Consider the following 19,073-nt stretch of genomic DNA (forward strand, 5'->3'; position numbering starts at 1 on the left):
CCCTTCCATCTTTACACGGGCACCAGTTCGGGAGGTTTGGGGGCTGTGTTGGCACAGCTACAGGATGGTAGAGAGAGAGTTATAGCTCTCATCTATAGCAGATGATGACAGTGGAAATATGCACTGATCCCAGATGATGACAGTGGAAATATGCACTGATCCCAGATGATGTCCCTCCAGCAGAGGCTTTACCAGCGTCTCTGTTGTGCAGCTCATCCAGGATCTCCTGCTCAGCTCAATAACAGTCTACAGAAAAAATATCTTCTTTCAATCTGTTTTATGTATACTGTTAATTTAAACTTTTATTTTGTTTTTCGTATTTTAAATGTAACTTATCTTGTAAATAGTTGTAAAAAGTACTGTAAGTAAAAATGTATAGAACAATTTATTTTCTATCAAATGTACAAATTCATTGACAAGAACATTACAGAATAATTTCTCTATTACATTTTCAAGTCATAACTTGCATTACAAAAATAAACAATGCACATCATTTTTTTTCATTTACAAACTATAACTCACATAAAAATAATGCATACGATTTTTTCATTTACAAATTTGAATTCACATAAGCAAAAAAAGTTTGTTTAATCTGTCAAGAAGAGAAAACAATCTGTGCATTCTCTCCCTGCTCTCCTGTGATCTCTTCTCCTCTGTCTCTCTCTGAAACTTCATGTCCTCCCTAGCTCGAGGGAGGGCATAGCTCGATCAGCTCATCCTCTCGGTCTCGTTTCTCTTGGCTGCTGCTGGTTCCTTGTTCTATCCTTCGCGGCCCGGGGAAAGAAGGACGGTAGGCAGGGATGCCAGTTCTGTGCAACAAAAGTAGCCCAAAAAACCCATCAGCTCTTCTCCATCGAGCGGCCGAATTCTCCACTGGATTTGTGCGTCTGAGAGATGTTTTGGCGGTGTTGGAGTGCCGAAATCGTACATACAGGGGTGGAAATCAACCTGCAGAACATTTTTTTACTGCGGCAACAACTTTAAAGTATCCCAATTCCGTGGGAAAACCTCGGACTTGGCAACACTGACGGTTTCCCGCATTAGAAGGATCCTTCGAATTTGGACAGCCTTCGTCGTGCCGCTGTGACGTAATCTGCCTTCAAATGCGGCCTTCGGAGGATGCAGCCCCTGAATTGGGACACAGCTAGTATCTGTTGTGCACTTGTTATTGCGGTGCATTGTGGGATTGAATGAGTGAACTCGATAACGTCCACTATGGTTTCAGACACCACTACAAATGGCTGTTCCCTCAAATAATGCCCTATTGAGGGTATAGGGGGCGATTTCAGACACAGATGTCAAGGCTGTAATGTGATTGCTTTTCAAGGCACACGTGATCCAAGTTAGCCGTTACACTTTTTCCAATGGTAGAGCCACAGATCCTGGTCTCTCCCAGTGTAACAGTATTAGCTGTAACTTTGGGTTTTTTTATATACTCACCACTAGGGGGCGCATGATCGTTAGAACCTCTTGTATTTAAAAGGGTAGTAGTATAGAAGAAGTCAGTTTGTTTGGAAGAGGGAAGCATGGTTTTATCCAAGCACCTCCAGCAACACTCATTGGAGTCCTGATTGAGAAACTTTGTTTCCAGTTCAATCATGTAAGTTTTGTTCCTCCTAAATGTTGTGCAATTGTTTTCATTTGATTTATATAATATATGATAGATATCTTTTTTTTTGTAGATGGACTCTTTATACGTTACTTTATATTGTGAGACTGTTGAATCCTGTAGTTGCTAAGGCTCAACTGAAATGGACATCAAGTGGTTTCTAACCAATGGATTGATCTCACTGCATTACCTTGTGGATTATCAAATATCCTAAGTACAAGAATTTGACTCTGTGGGCTGTCTAGTTTCTTTTTGTGGATTTCCTTGGATCACTGGAAGAGCATTTGAAGGATATTTTGGACTTGGACATCATCCTAAAAATTGACTATTTCAACTTTCTTTATAGTGATTCCATTAATTACTTAAAGAATCACTCAACTACAAGAGGGAACTGATTAGGGTTTTTTTTATTGTCATTTGTTTTGTTTTGTTTTTTTGTTTTTTGATTAAGTCTTTCTTTACAGACCATTTGTGTGGATACTGCTTTCATTTGTTGAACTGGTTTCATTTCAAATCATTTTCATATAAATGCATTGTTTTGTTTATTTCTTCTGTTTCCTAAATTGATATAAAGGTATGAAAAGTTAATTCCTGTCTTTATTGTTTGTGGCTACACACTGGGGAACATATTAAGATTTTGCAGCAATACGTTCTTAGTTGGTGGGCCCCTCCTATTATTCAGATATATATAGCTGCATGCTACTAAAGTGGACAGTGGTTATATAGATGGCGCCCGAACAGGGACCCACAGACTTCATATACGTTGTTGAAAATTTCCCAGTGTTTGTCACAATATAAACCCTAACACGTTAGTAAATAAATAAATAAATAAAATGGCTAGTCAGGAAGTTTTGGATGAGGATGAGCCCGTACCCAATACAGATTTATCATCTGCACCATTCAGCACCCACAGAGAACCACTACGAGAGTTGATTAATACGTTCAGTGACCTGTACCTTGATTCAGAGGAGGAAGAAGTGTTCGTGGATGACGGCCAAAAGGAAGTCCAATTTCTACCTCCACCACCACCTGAAATTTACGCGGAACCGACACACCATCCTTCCACTGCTGCTTCAGATATGTTAGAACAACTCTCAGAACGTTTCACCAAACTTGAGGAGCGGATTACTGACATCAATCAACGGGTGAGTGAACAAGTTTCCTTCATTGATGTTGAATCACAACGCAAAGCTACAGAAGATAAATTGTTATACCAAATAGACCGTGAGTGCAGCAGAGTGAGAAAACATCTAGAACTGAGCATTCAAGATCTTGGACAGTCAGTGCTAGACTGTTTGAAGAGAAGAGACCAACAATTGGATCAGAGATTACAAGCTTTCCAGCCTTTTATATCCACCCCAATTCAGCCCATGAATACCAGTACTGTTCACAGATCACTGAGAGATCAAACCTACAGTCTTCAGTCAAATACTCAATCCGTCATGGACAGTTCAAATCAGTACAACCCACCAGTCAAACTTGAGTTCCCTAGTTTCAGCAATAGCCCGGATGAAGATCCTATCTTATTCATCGAGCGATGTGAGGAGTATTTCGCTGTTCGACCTTTGAAGAATAGTGAAATTTTGGCTTCTTTAACTGCCGTACTTAAAAGTACTGCAAAAGATTGGTGGATGGCGGAGAAAGGGAATGTCCGTGACTGGAAACAATTAAAAAAATTGTTTCTGCAATCTTTTCTCAGTGAGGATTATGAGGAGTTGGCAGTAAGGAAGCTGATGGAGAGGAGACAAGGTGCAAGAGAAAGTTTCAGAGACTTTGCTTTTCACTATCGAGCTCTTTGCTTGAGATGGAAGAAGGACATGTTAGAAAGAGAGGTGGTGCAAGCTATTTTACGTAACTGTAACCCACGGCTTGCTAGCTTGCTACGTGGCAATATAAAAGATGTAGGAGAACTTGTAAAAGTAGGTACACAGATAGAACGAGATTTTTTTGAGTCCAAGAAATATTGGAGTCAAGTTAATGGAGATGAGCAAAAGAAGAGAAATCCTCCAGATCACGATTCACACCGCAAACCAGCAGCAGCCAATACCAGAGTTGTCCAGACTTGCCAAAATTCTATGCAACACGACATCAGAAACCTTATCATTCCCATAACCCTACAAGACACGCATGTAACTGCTATGGTGGACACTGGCAGTACTTTGTCACTAATTCAAAAGTCATGCTGGAAACAGTTAAGCCGTCAAGAAGTATACCTACCTGGTGGGGGACAAACTTTCCTTTTAGCCAACGGACAACGCCAAACCGCTGTTGGAAAGGTGGTGTGGAAGAGTGAGGTGCAGGGTCGTCCAATAGAGCTTACCCTGTATATAATGAATGACACTGACTTAACAGTACCCATCATACTGGGCATGGATTTTCTGTTGAAATCAGGAATGGTCTTGGATTTCAATAATGCTCAGTATGGTTTTTCCCCAAGAGAAGGCGTGGAAACACCAATCTTTTTTCCATTCCTTCATCAGGACATTCGTTCTACCATTAACTTTTACCTTGCCATACCTTTACAGCCTTGCAGTGATGAAGTACTCCATTCTATACACCAACTATCGGAGAAAGCAGACACCGACATGCAGACACAGCAAGAGCTGGAAAATCTCATGTTAAGCTGGCCCACTGTTTGCAACCAGGAAATTGGATATACCAATCTGGTCAAGCACCGTATCATCACCACAGATGAACTACCTGTTAGAAAGAGAGCATACAAGGTTTCCATTGAAAAACAGAGTTTTGTTGAAGATCAAATCAAGGAGCTGCTTGATAAGAAAATCATTCGACCATCTTGCTCTCCATGGGCATCACCAGTGGTGGTGGTACAGAAAAAGGATGGAGGATCAAGACTCTGCGTTGACTACCGCGGGTTGAATGCCAAAACTCATCTGGATGCATATCCAATGCCACAAATACAAGACATCTTAGAGTCATTACATGGGGCAACTGTATTCTCTACACTGGACTTGAAGAGTGGCTATTGGCAACTGGAAATGGAGTCTCATAGTATTCAAAAAACGGGTTTCATCACATCCTCAGGGTTATATGAATTTCTGCGTCTTCCTTTTGGACTGAAAAATGCAGCAGCATCTTTCCAGAGACTTATGGAACATGTATTGCGGGAGTTGAAAGGTAAATGTTGTATGGTTTACATTGATGATGTCGTGGTGTATTCCAAAAATAAGCAAGACCATCTTCAACATCTCCAACAAGTTTTCAATTGTTTCCACAAAGCAGGTCTCACACTCAACCTCAAAAAGTGCAATTTCATTCAAAAATCTCTCACATTCTTAGGCCATGTTGTTTCAAGAGAAGGAATCAAAACTGATCCCACAAAGGTGTTAGCAGTTAGTTCATTTCCCATCCCACAGTCTCTTAAAGACGTTCAACGATTTTTGGGTATGGCCGGTTGGTACCATCGGTTCATTCCCAGTTTCTCAGAGAAGGCTGCTCCACTTCATGCTTTGAAACAGAAAAACTCTACCTGGATTTGGACAGATCAATGCCAACAGGCATTCGATCTTATCAAGCAAGATTTAATGCAAGCTCCCGTTTTAACCTCCCCTGACTTCACTCAACCATTTCGAGTTCAAACGGACGCCAGTGAAGTTGGTTTGGGAGCCGTTCTTACACAAGAATGTGCAGGGAAAGAACATGTTATTGCATATGCATCCAGACTACTGAGAGGGGCAGAAAGGTCATACTCTGTATCTGAGAAAGAGTGCCTAGCAGTGGTGTGGGCAGTGGAGAAATGGAGGCCATATCTCGAAGGACGACTATTTGAAGTATTAACTGATCATGCCGCATTGACATGGGCATTTCAACACCCCAAGCCATCATCACGTCTCATCAGATGGACCATAAGACTACAAGGATTTCACTTCACTGTTAAGTATAGAAAAGGTCAGTGTAATGTGGTACCTGATGCATTATCTAGAGCTCCAAGCCTCACCATTTCACCTAACATTATTGCTGTAGCTCAAGCATCTAATTCCATCTCATCACCAGTCAGTATGCCAGTAGATTTATCACAGATAGCCATCGCTCAAAACAATGACCCAGAAATACAAGAATTGATTTCCAAAGTACCATCTCAGATCCCACAAGACTCATCACGAGTTCATTATGTAACAGAAAATGGATTCCTGTTCCGTAGTGTTCCAGATGGACGAAAAGGTCAAAAACTTCAACTTGTCATTCCTTCCATCCATCATCAAGCTTTTGTTCAGTATGCTCATGACAATCCTCTCAGTGGTCATCTGGGTAAACTCAAGACCTTGCTCAGACTATTGGAAACTGTATACTGGCCAACTATCAGAGCTGATGTTTGGAAACATTGTAAAGAATGCCAGGTCTGTCAAAAATACAAACCATCCATGTCAAAATTATCTGGTTATCTACAGTCTACACCCATTGTTGAACCTGGCTACATGATGGGCATCGACCTCATGGGGCCTTTTCCAAAAAGTGTCAAACAAAACGAGTATCTACTTGTTATCGTGGATTATTGTTCTAAGTGGGTGGAGATGTTTCCCCTGAGGTCTGCTAAAACACCTCAGATAGCCCGAGTTCTGGTAGAGGAGATATTTACCAGATGGGGAACACCAGCCTACCTGGTCTCAGATCGCGGTGCCCAATTCACCTCTCAACTCCTCGGTCAGGTGTGCAAGCAGTGGGGAGTCATTCAAAAACTGACCACAGCGTACCATCCCCAAACAAATCTGACAGAGAGAGTCAATCGAAATTTGAAGACCATGATTGCCTCTTATGTCGGAGACCACCATAAGTTTTGGGATAGATGGATTGCCGAATTCAGGTTTGCTATTAACACAGCTTACCACGAAAGCACAGGTTTTACACCTGCTGAAGTAGCGCTTGGACGTAAATTAAAAGGTCCAATGGAGAGAGCTCTACATAAACCGCCTGACCCTAATAACCCTGCATATCCCATCCTTGACAGACAACAAGAACTCCTTACTATTGTGAAGGAGAATGTGAACCGAGCCCAAGCTAAGCAAAAGCGATACTATGATCAGCATCGTAAGCCAGTGCATTTCCAAGAGGGGGATGTGGTTTGGGTACGGACACATCCTTTATCTAGAGCCGATGAAGGGTTCATGGCTAAGCTGTCTGCTAAGTGGAAAGGGCCAGCAAAAATTAACAAAAAGTTAGGGCCAGTTAATTATTCAGTTTCTTTTATTTCTGATCCAGACAGTACTGAAACGTATCACGTGCAAAATCTTAAGATTTGTCATGGTTATGGCAAATCTCCTTCTGAGGAGAGGGGTATGTAACAGTATTAGCTGTTACTTTGGTTTTTTTTATATACTCACCACTAGGGGGCGCATGATCGTTAGAACCTCTTGTATTTAAAAGGGTAGTAGTATAGAAGAAGTCAGTTTGTTTGGAAGAGGGAAGCATGGTTTTATCCAAGCACCTCCAGCAACACTCATTGGAGTCCTGATTGAGAAACTTTGTTTCCAGTTCAATCATGTAAGTTTTGTTCCTCCTAAATGTTGTGCAATTGTTTTCATTTGATTTATATAATATATGATAGATATCTTTTTTTTTGTAGATGGACTCTTTATACGTTACTTTATATTGTGAGACTGTTGAATCCTGTAGTTGCTAAGGCTCAACTGAAATGGACATCAAGTGGTTTCTAACCAATGGATTGATCTCACTGCATTACCTTGTGGATTATCAAATATCCTAAGTACAAGAATTTGACTCTGTGGGCTGTCTAGTTTCTTTTTGTGGATTTCCTTGGATCACTGGAAGAGCATTTGAAGGATATTTTGGACTTGGACATCATCCTAAAAATTGACTATTTCAACTTTCTTTATAGTGATTCCATTAATTACTTAAAGAATCACTCAACTACAAGAGGGAACTGATTAGGGTTTTTTTTATTGTCATTTGTTTTGTTTTGTTTTTTTGTTTTTTGATTAAGTCTTTCTTTACAGACCATTTGTGTGGATACTGCTTTCATTTGTTGAACTGGTTTCATTTCAAATCATTTTCATATAAATGCATTGTTTTGTTTATTTCTTCTGTTTCCTAAATTGATATAAAGGTATGAAAAGTTAATTCCTGTCTTTATTGTTTGTGGCTACACACTGGGGAACATATTAAGATTTTGCAGCAATACGTTCTTAGTTGGTGGGCCCCTCCTATTATTCAGATATATATAGCTGCATGCTACTAAAGTGGACAGTGGTTATACCAGTAATAAGACCATCTCTGGTATAAAGCAGGCTTTAGGTGATCGTCAGCTCCTAACGTCCGGTCTGAAGCTGCTGGCCTGAAACTGCTGTCACGTATAGAGTTCTGCAGTCAGACACATCTCGTCTCATATGTGCTCGTTCAATCCCTCAAACTGCCACCAGAGGTCACATATCCTGCGTCTGACATCAACCTTGATGAGCCTCACCTGTAAATCACTATCATTCATCTTCACAATTATACATCTTCATTCATCTTCACAATTATACATCTTCATTCATCTTCACAATTATACATCTTCAACTTACAGAAAAAGATCATCATTTCTCTTTAAGTAGGTTTAGTACAGTAATGTTGTTCTCTTGTTGAGGGAGGGACTGTGATGTTTCCATCGCTGGTCATTAATAAACAGTGTTATCCACACAAAGTCCTTCAATGTAAAGCTAAAGTGCTTGTGTTAAAACAGTCAGTCATTTGGTTGCTGTTGATCTGATGAGCTTCTACACGGTAAGACAAACACACTCTTGCTTAAATGATTATTGCTCATATAACATACGTGTCTTCTCATGAGAAATGTTAAGAATAGGGTGATGTACATATACTTGTTTAAGTGATGAATATATTAACGCAAGCATTCATTACTTCAATGAGCTCATTGTTTCTGCCTTAAATTATTACATTGTTTAAATTAATACATTTTTAACTAACTGTGACTTTGTATACATTTCTGAAATGCATATCTTAGTTTCCTCTGATAACAGATCACTCTAAATTGTAATGTGGACTTGTGTATTTTCTGTAAAGCTGCTTTGAAACGATTTGTATTGTGAAAAGCGCTATACAAATAAATGTGAATTGAATTGAATGCTGTATTATAGATATATGTTATGCTGATGTGGGTCAGAATGGCTCCTCCTCTTCCTCTGATCTTCTTTCTGCTCATGATTCACGGTGAGTCTCTCTTACATTCACATTAGAAACACTCTGATGTTTTATTTAAGGCCTCATGAGCGGCTGATCTGCACTTTCTTCTGTCCTGTTCTCACATATTTCTCTCTGAAACAGGAAGTTTGTGTTGAACATGTCAAACGCTCGTCCCTTTTAGAAATCTCCAATAGTCTTTTGCTACTTGCTAGTCAGTGTCACATGCTTTAGGGGGAGGGACTTTCTCAAAGTTCAGAGCTTTTGATTGGACAAATTTCACTGTAGATGCAGCAGATCATGAATATTTTTGGCTCATGTTCTCGGAAGTGAATGTGTACATGTTAAAGGTCCCGTTCTTCGTGATCCCATGTTTCAAACTTTAGTTAGTGTGTAATGTTGTTGTTATAGTATAAATAATATCTGTAAAATTATAAAGCTCAAAGTTCAATGCCAAGCGAGATATTTTATTTAACAGAAGTTGACTACATCGAACGGTCCGTTTGGACTACACCCCTCTACTTCCTTCTTTAATGACGTCAGTAGAACAGTTTTTTGACTAACCTCCGCCCACAGAAATGCTCCCTCAACTCTACCGAAATTCGTTTATGTACTTGCGCATTTCTAATAACTTACTGTGTTTACTCAGCTCTTACGGTGATTTTCTGAAGTAAAACTGACGCTTCATCTTTTGTGTGATGTACAATAAACTTTATTAAACTCATCAGTATATGTTTGATCATCATTCAGACAGCAAACTTGTAGGCTATTAATAAATAATGGATACATACAAGCAGATGACAAATACGTTATAATAATGAATAATTAATTAATAATTAATAATTAATTAATATAATAATTGGTCAGGCACACCTGGATTAATCAGTTTGTCCAATAATGTCAGACAGGAAACAAAGGACCTACCTGAAGTTCAGGAAGTAGTGCAGCTGTGCATAAAGCCCATTGGAACGTCCTAAGCCCTTGATCACTTGGAATCAGCTGTGGAGTTGATTTATTATTTACATTTTTTTTCCCTTTAAGAATTTGTTTAATGCAGCATCCAAATGTTTATAGGTGTGTTTGGGTTGTTTTAAATTAAAAAAATTATAATTAATATATCATAGATTTGTATGTGTGGTGGTGATTAGACGAGATATATGGTGACGTCACAATCGTACTGCATTGTGGGACATATAGGTGCCTGAAGTGTACATTTGAAGCAGACTCACTCCCTCAGTCAAAATCGAGGGAACGAGGGTTTGTCCATATAAACTTCCCTCGTCAAATGTTCACATAAACATCTATAGCCTACTTAATAAATGGTCACCAACAATACATAATAATAAAACATATGAATAACAATATACGAGTATTTGAATCTATGCGACTACAGAGGCATATACATTTCAGTAAGTTTTATTGTATCTTTCAACATAGCCTACCTATTGTTCATTCGTTGATGATCGGTTCACGTGCCGATTGAACTGAGGCGCTACAGCGATCTGCCACGTCACATTTACAACGCCAAAACAATATTTATTGTTTTAATTTCAAAATAAAATTGACAGAATCTGAGGGCTGAGAATTTGTTTCATATCAAAAGTAACCAGCTCTGTCTTGTCTGTTGGTGTCAGAGGTGTAAAGTCCAGGTTCAGAAAGTAAAAGTCCTCCTCAGTATTTTGTTCCAATCACCTGGATTTGCTAATTCAGCAGGAGAGAGAACTAATTAGTTAAATCAGCTGACTGAGTTTATGGGTGGAATAAACATATGGCAGTACTTCTACTTTCTGACCCCTGGACTATACACCTCTGGTCAGTGTTAGTGCGATTTTTCTCTGCGTGAGAAAATGTGTGTGTGGCGTACGTGTCGATTAGAGTCTCAGGCTGAAAGTGTGACAGTTCACAGCCCTGCTCTAGCACTAGATTGTGAATATATGTTGCTCTTGTTCTCGTAAGTGAATGTGTATATGTTAAATATTTATTTAGTCATATTCCAGGATATACAGTGTTTCTGAATTGCTAAAACACTAAACCCACTTCTCTGAACCAAATTCTCAATAACCTAAACCAATTTGTCAAATAAATCAGTCTTTCTGTAAAACATTAAACAAGTTCAGTTTGTTAAAACACTGTTTGCAAATCTCATTCTCATTCTCATCAATCTCATTGCAAAAAAACACATTCTCACTCACTAAAACACATTTCTCACTGTGATGCACTTATGTTTCAAAACACTAAACACAGGCAGGCTAAAGTCAAACACAACTACAACACAGTTGTCATCGTTTACACACAACGACTCAAACTTGTTCACACTTATTTCTAATCATGAGAGGAAACCAACTGTACAAAATACAAGACAGTTTAAAGTGCCTAAATTGACTCAAAATGTTGCATTGAAGATTAGAATTAAAAGGAGGAAGAGTATGAGTATAAGAGGAGGAAGAGTGAGTATAAGAGGAGGAAGAGTGAGTATAAGAGGAGGAAGAGTATGAGTATAAGAGGAGGAAGAGTATGAGTATAAGAGGAGGAAGAGTGTGAGTATAAGAGGAGGAAGAGTATGAGTATAAGAGGAGGAAGAGTGTGAGTTAGAGGAGGAAGAGTGTGAGTATAAGATGAGGAAGAGTGTGAGTATAAGAGGAGGAAGAGTGTGAGTTAGAGGAGGAAGAGTGTGAGTATAAGATGAGGAAGAGTATGAGTATAAGAGGAGGAAGAGTATGAGTATAAGAGGAGGAAGAGTATGAGAATAAGAGGAGGAAGAGTGTGTGTGTATAAGAGGAGGAAGAGTGTGTGTATAAGAGGAGGAAGAGTGTGAGTATAAGAGGAGGGAGAGTGTGTGTATAAGAGGAGGAAGAGTGTGTGTATAAGAGGAGGAAGAGTGTGTATAAGAGGAGGGAGAGTGTGTGTATAAGAGGAGGAAGAGTGTGTGTATAAGAGGAGGAAGAGTGTGAGTATAAGAGGAGGAAGAGTGTGTATAAGAGGAGGAAGAGTGTGAGTATAAGAGGAGGAAGAGTGTGTGTGTATAAGAGGAGGAAGAGTGTGTGTATAAGAGGAGGAAGAGTATGAGTATAAGAGGAGGAAGAGTGTGTGTGTATAAGAGGAGGAAGAGTGTGTGTATAAGAGGAGGAAGAGTGTGAGTATAAGAGGAGGAAGAGTGTGTGTGTATAAGAGGAGGAAGAGTGTGTGTATAAGAGGAGGAAGAGTATGAGTAAAAGAGGAGGAAGAGTGTGTATAAGAGGAGGAAGAGTGTGTGTATAAGAGGAGGAAGAGTGTGAGTATAAGAGGAGGAAGAGTGTGTATAAGAGGAGGAAGAGTATGAGTATAAGAGGAGGAAGAGTGTGTGAGTATAAGAGGAGGAAGAGTGTGTGTATAAGAGGAGGAAGAGTGTGTATAAGAGGAGGAAGAGTATGAGTATAAGAGGAGGAAGAGTGTGTGAGTATAAGAGGAGGAAGAGTGTGAGTATAAGAGGAGGAAGAGTGTGAGTATAAGAGGAGGAAGAGAATGAGTATAAGAGGAGGAAGAGTGTGTGTATAAGAGGAGGAAGAGTATGAGTATAAGAGGAGGAAGAGTATGAGTATAAGAGGAGGAAGAGTGTGTGTATAAGAGGAGGAAGAGTATGAGTATAAGAGGAGGAAGAGTGTGTGTGTATAAGAGGAGGAAGAGTGTGTGTATAAGAGGAGGAAGAGTGTGAGTATAAGAGGAGGAAGAGTGTGAGTATAAGAGGAGGAAGAGTGTGAGTATAAGAGGAGGAAGAGTGTGTATAAGAGGAGGAAGAGTGTGTGTATAAGAGGAGGAAGAGTGTGAGTGTATAAGAGGAGGAAGAGTGTGTGTATAAGAGGAGGAAGAGTGTGAGTATAAGAGGAGGAAGAGTGTGTATAAGAGGAGGAAGAGTGTGAGTATAAGAGGAGGAAGAGTGTGAGTATAAGAGGAGGAAGAGTGTGTATAAGAGGAGGAAGAGTGTGTGTATAAGAGGAGGAAGAGTGTGAGTATAAGAGGAGGAAGAGTATGAGTATAAGAGGAGGAAGAGTGTGTGTGTATAAGAGGAGGAAGAGTGTGTGTATAAGAGGAGGAAGAGTGTGAGTATAAGAGGAGGAAGAGTGTGTATAAGAGGAGGAAGAGTGTGAGTATAAGAGGAGGAAGAGTGTGAGTATAAGAGGAGGAAGAGTGTGTATAAGAGGAGGAAGAGTGTGTGTATAAGAGGAGGAAGAGTGTGAGTATAAGAGGAGGAAGAGTGTGTATAAGAGGAGGAAGAGTGTGTGTATAAGAGGAGGAAGAGTGTGAGTATAAGAGGAGGAAGAGTGTGTATAAGAGGAGGAAGAGTGTGAGTATAAGAGGAGGAAGAGTGTGTGTGTATAAGAGGAGGAAGAGTGTGTGTATAAGAGGAGGAAGAGTATGAGTATAAGAGGAGGAAGAGTGTGTGTGTATAAGAGGAGGAAGAGTGTGTGTATAAGAGGAGGAAGAGTGTGAGTATAAGAGGAGGAAGAGTGTGTGTGTATAAGAGGAGGAAGAGTGTGTGTATAAGAGGAGGAAGAGTATGAGTAAAAGAGGAGGAAGAGTGTGTATAAGAGGAGGAAGAGTGTGTGTATAAGAGGAGGAAGAGTGTGAGTATAAGAGGAGGAAGAGTGTGTATAAGAGGAGGAAGAGTATGAGTATAAGAGGAGGAAGAGTGTGTGAGTATAAGAGGAGGAAGAGTGTGTGTATAAGAGGAGGAAGAGTGTGAGTATAAGAGGAGGAAGAGTGTGTATAAGAGGAGGAAGAGTATGAGTATAAGAGGAGGAAGAGTGTGTGAGTATAAGAGGAGGAAGAGTGTGAGTATAAGAGGAGGAAGAGTGTGAGTATAAGAGGAGGAAGAGAATGAGTATAAGAGGAGGAAGAGTGTGTGTATAAGAGGAGGAAGAGTATGAGTATAAGAGGAGGAAGAGTATGAGTATAAGAGGAGGAAGAGTGTGTGTATAAGAGGAGGAAGAGTATGAGTATAAGAGGAGGAAGAGTGTGTGTGTATAAGAGGAGGAAGAGTGTGTGTATAAGAGGAGGAAGAGTGTGAGTATAAGAGGAGGAAGAGTGTGTGTATAAGAGGAGGAAGAGTGTGAGTATAAGAGGAGGAAGAGTGTGTATAAGAGGAGGAAGAGTGTGTGTATAAGAGGGGGAAGACTATGAGTATAAGAGGAGGAAGAGTGTGTGTATAAGAGGAGGAAGAGTGTGTATAAGAGGAGGAAGAGTATGAGTATAAGAGGAGGAAGAGTGTGTGTATAAGAGGAGGAAGAGTATGAGTATAAGAGGAGGAAGAGTGTGAGTATAAGAGGAGGAAGAGTGTGTATAAGAGGAGGAAGAGTATGAGTATAAGAGGAGGAAGAGTGTGTGTGTATAAGAGGAGGAAGAGTATGAGTATAAGAGGAGGAAGAGTGTGTGTGTATAAGAGGATGAAGAGTGTGTGTATAAGAGGAGGAAGAGTGTGAGTATAAGAGGCGGAAGAGTGTGTGAGTATAAGAGGAGGAAGAGTGTGTGTATAAGAGGAGGAAGAGTGTGTGTATAAGAGGAGGAAGAGTATGAGTATAAGAGGAGGAAGAGTGTGTGTATAAGAGGAGGAAGAGTATGAGTATAAGAGGAGGAAGAGTGTGAGTATAAGAGGAGGAAGAGTGTGTGTATAAGAGGAGGAAGAGTATGAGTATAAGAGGAGGAAGAGTGTGTGTATAAGAGGAGGAAGAGTGTGAGTATAAGAGGAGGAAGAGTGTGTCTGTATAAGAGGAGGAAGAGTGTGAGTATAAGAGGAGGAAGAGTATGAGTATAAGAGGAGGAAGAGTATGAGTATAAGAGGAGGAAGAGTGTGTGTATAAGAGGAGGAAGAGTATGAGTATAAGAGGAGGAAGAGTGTGAGTATAAGAGGAGGAAGAGTGTGTGTATAAGAGGAGGAAGAGTATGAGTATAAGAGGAGGAAGAGTATGTGTGTATAAGAGGAGGAAGAGTGTGTGTATAAGAGGAGGAAGAGTGTGAGTATAAGAGGAGGAAGAGTGTGAGTATAAGAGGAAGAAGAGTGTGAGTATAAGAGGAGGAAGAGTGTGAGTATAAGAGGAGGAAGAGTGTAAGAGGAGGAAGAGTGTGTGAAAGAGGTGATGAACGAGGAGGAAGAGTGTGTGAAAGAGGTGATGAACGAGGAGGAAGAGGAAGAGGAAGGTGTGGAGAATGTTGTCAAGGCTGGATCTGCTTCAGGGTTTTCCTCTTCTCCTGCAGAGATGATATTCTCCGGCCGGACCGACATGAAGACGTGAAGCTGAAGCAGAATAAATCTCTCTCACTGACCTTGATTCTGCAGTTGCTCAACTCTTCTGACTGTACTTTACACTAACATGCTTTTCATTTACAGTTTTTTACTGTAACCTTTTGGGCTTCTGCAGTTGGTCACTGTATTTCACAGTATGCAAATGCTGAATATACAGACATTCCATACTATACAATATTCAGTACAATACTATACAGTACTTGCAGTGCATACAGCAGGGGTGGAGTGGGACCAAGCGGCAACCTCCCCGTCTCTCTCTTGAAACCAACACGGAAGTGAGTTAAACTGCAGTTCATTGACTGGCCGCTTGAGTGAGTCAAATCTGTATCTCCCCCATGTTAAAATTACCAACTTTACAGCAGAAAAAAACATGTTTACAGCCTGGTTCTCTATGTGGCTTTGGTCTATACAGCTAATTTTGCCCTTCATAACAACTGTGAGGGGGGTGAATTTTTTTATAACTCATCCGTTTAGTTGATTAATATTTAAAGTTCTGCATAATTAAGGGTGTGTCCACTTTTGAGTGACAGGTGGATTCCCGCTGATGTCAATGCTAGGCGTTTGTCTGCTGTTAGCCGCGTCACTACTCACTTCACCTCAGCAAATTTTAGCTGCTGAACTTGCCATCTCTGCAGTGTTTGTGCTTTTTTCGGGATTATTTCATACAATTTAATACACCCATTACTTCGCCCACGGCTTTGGATTCCGTCGTTGTCGTCGAGTATCGTTCGAGAGAACAACCAGCGCTGTATTTCAGTTGTTTTCCTCTGTGAACATGCACTAATGGATGTCTGACAATTTCGTTGCTTTTTGGAGTTTTCAGATTTAAAAACGTCTATAAAGGCTCGTTCGTTCTGCTCTCACGGAACAGACTGATTATAATATGCTTATGTACCGTCAGATGAAATCCTGCAGGCGTCGGCGCTTTCTCCGTCCATGCAATAAATGCACATCCTTGAATGAGCGCGGATTTCTAGCGCATTTACTTGAACTTCATAGGTAATATATCTATGGTTTAACCCATTTGAGAGGCGGCCAGAATCAGAATTTAAAATGGACTGAATAAGCTCTCTACGAACTTGACGAGCGATGCCGCGCTGACGGACCATAGACTATAAAAAAAGAGTGACTGACATGTATGCACATAAATCACTGTCACACACACTCTCTCAGAGTAATAGTTACTGCATAATACATTTTCAACTAGCAGAATAGTACAGAATCACGATACACAGTCTCACTTGTAGCCATGTCTTTTAATAATATTTTGAAGGGCAAAAACAGGAACTTTTAATTGGCTTTTCATCATCAACTGTCACTTTAGCGTGAGGCCCTGTGCAGTCGCAGACTTGGTACTTTCCATAGGGTCCTTTCAGTAGCATATAGCATTACCTCCCAAGCCTGAGCTAACTCGATCACGTCGAGCGGTGAGCGTGGTTTCAGATAGTCAGGCTCCTCCAGCTCCACTCACGCTCCGCCTCTTTGCCCATTTTCTGTTATCCGAGAGTGACGCAAGGTGACGCGAGGCCAAGATGGCGACGGCCGACTCCGCCCACTTTAGGCTTCAAAAATGCTCTTCAGAAACCTACGGGTGACGTCACGAACACTACGTCCATATTTTTTTACAGTCTATGAGTGGGACCAATAAAATCTATCGGGAAATTTCGTAGACCACTGGCCCTCTGGGCAAATTTAAGCAAGTGCTGAAATCTAAAATCACAATAAAATGACTGCACAACGTGAAATGCCAAGTGTAATTATTATTATTTAAAAGATCTTGAAGTCAACAACAACAACATACAATAATACCAGAAAAAGAGAGCCGCTCAATAGTAAACCATTAATTGTTGTCTCATATATATCACCAAGCTACTTTCAAATTTCACAAGCTTTTGGCTGGCTGGTAGCTGGTGCTCTTTCCCATTTGTGCCTAGCTGTGACACTTTGCTCGTTGATGCCCGGAACATGTCCGTTATTTTGGAGCATTTTGCTGCCTCCTCCTCCATATTGTTTCGCCTTTTGAGTCTGTATAAAAGGCTCCTGGAGAAAGAAGACTTCTATTGTGGGACTTTTATTTTGATAGTTATTTTAGAGTGCGATACCCGCTGCTTCCAGTAGGAGGCATTATTGTTGTTGTTTACTGCCTGCTGCGTCAATATAGATTCCTGAGAGAACGGCAGCTGCTCACCTAGAAGTTTATTCCTGCCTGTTATTTGGATGTTTGTTGGCGTTTTGGTGTTAAAAGTATTAGTACATGACCATAAAGTAAGTTTTTTCTGTTTTCTCGATGTTTTAATCGTGTTTTCAGTGGATATTGAGCTTTGTGCATTTAAATGTGCATGCCCGGACATATACCGATTCATGTGCGATCGTCTGACAGAAAACTAAAAAAAATGTGATTTCTGCTAAATATAGTCAAATGTGACCGTTTAAGTTATATGTCTGTAATCTGTTAACTAATTTATTCTGCAGAAGAATGATCCCGTATTATTTCCTTTTGATTATACTAATTTTGGACATTAGATTGTTTGGTGATGCAACTGGATTCATTAATATGTTAATGCCAAAGCCATTTTGTTAGCAGACCAATAGTTTTATTGTCTTCAATTGCTCATCCCATGCATATTGTGAGATTTAACTGAGATTTAGAGGTAATACTGAATATGTTAGTATTCTTAATTAAGAAGTGACTGATTCATCTGTGAAATGTACACATTTACAGGGTTTTTCCTGGCTCAAAATGAGGCGGAGGTGGTAAAATCCTAATAATGTATTTTAATAATAAGGTAATTAAATGTTATTTTTCATAGATCATCATGTGTTTTCGGCATTATTTTTGTGGATGGAGCCTGGTACCTCTAGGGGGGTCCAGGGGCATGCCCCCCCGTAAGAAATTTTTGTACATTTTAAAGATAAATTCATTAATCTGGTGCACTTTGAGTCACCCAAATCCACTATTAAAAATAAAAAAAATCCACCCGCAAACCACTAGGGCTGCTCGATTATGGAAAAAATCATAATCACGATTATTTTGTTCAGTATTGAAATCACGATTATGTAACACGATTATTTCACATGACTTTGGGAATGTGTTGCAGTTATTAAAAAGACACGGTAACACTTTAATTAAAGTGTAACATTTAAAAATGTTAATTAGTTCACATTAGTTAATAACTAACATGAACTAACAATGAGAAATACATTTGTTACAGTATATATTAATCTTTTTTAATGTTAGTTAATAAAAATACAGCTGATCATTGTTTGTTCATGTTAGTTCACAGTGCATTAATTAATGTTAACAAATACAACCTTTCATTTTAATAACGTATTGTAAATGGTGAAATGAATATTAACTAAGATTAATAAATGCTGTAGAAGTATTGTTCATTATTAGTTAATGTTAACTAAGGTAGTTAACTAATGCTAATTAATGAACCTTATTGTAAAGTGTTACCAAAGACACCTTTCATCAATTCTTAAAAAAAATTACATTTGAACATTTATTGTACTTTTTGAACTATTAAAATAAATAATATAACAGATAATACTTCAATGAGTATTTTAATAATTCCCGCAGGTCTACCACTTATAATGCGGGAAATTCCCCCGCAAACATTGACTGACTTTAGCCTGTAGATTGTATGAGTATCCTAAATGAATCCACACAGATTATAAAATCAAATAAATCATTTTAAAACTTTCTCCAAGACGCAATTTCACAAACCGCGCGAGTGTTCAGCGGCGCAGCATCTTCTATCTCTCACTCTCTGGATGTGTTGGACAAAGGCAAGCGTCGAAACTACACTCTTGTGTTCAGGAGTCGGGACATGACGGAATTGTCAGTTGCACAATCGGGCCAGCATTGCATCGTAACTAAAGTTTATCATTTTCACTTCTTTAAGTCTTATCAGTTTAAACATTCGAGCTGAGAGAGTTTATGGCATCGGGAGGGGCGGATGTGCGCGTGCGCGCGTCATTCAGAACACAAGACAAAATTAGAGCGTTCTTTCAAAACAGAACATGGCAACATAA

At 39.7% G+C, this 19,073-nt stretch overlaps 1 protein-coding gene across 1 annotated transcript in view; it reads left to right on the forward strand.

The window, feature by feature from the left end:
- Positions 1 to 8,733: 8,733 nt before the first annotated feature.
- Positions 8,734 to 19,073, forward strand: part of LOC307148874 (B-cell receptor CD22-like) — a gene marked incomplete at both ends in the record, with an annotated part of 53,727 nt that continues 43,387 nt past the window's right edge. The window contains one exon of the mRNA XM_079854782.1: positions 8,734 to 8,791. Within this exon, the coding sequence (XP_079710908.1) occupies positions 8,734 to 8,791 (58 nt within the window). The remainder of the gene's footprint in view (positions 8,792 to 19,073) is intronic.

Source organism: Squalius cephalus (genome assembly GCF_949319135.1).
Source record: "Squalius cephalus genome assembly, chromosome: 2".
NCBI classification, from domain to species: domain Eukaryota; kingdom Metazoa; phylum Chordata; class Actinopteri; order Cypriniformes; family Leuciscidae; genus Squalius; species Squalius cephalus.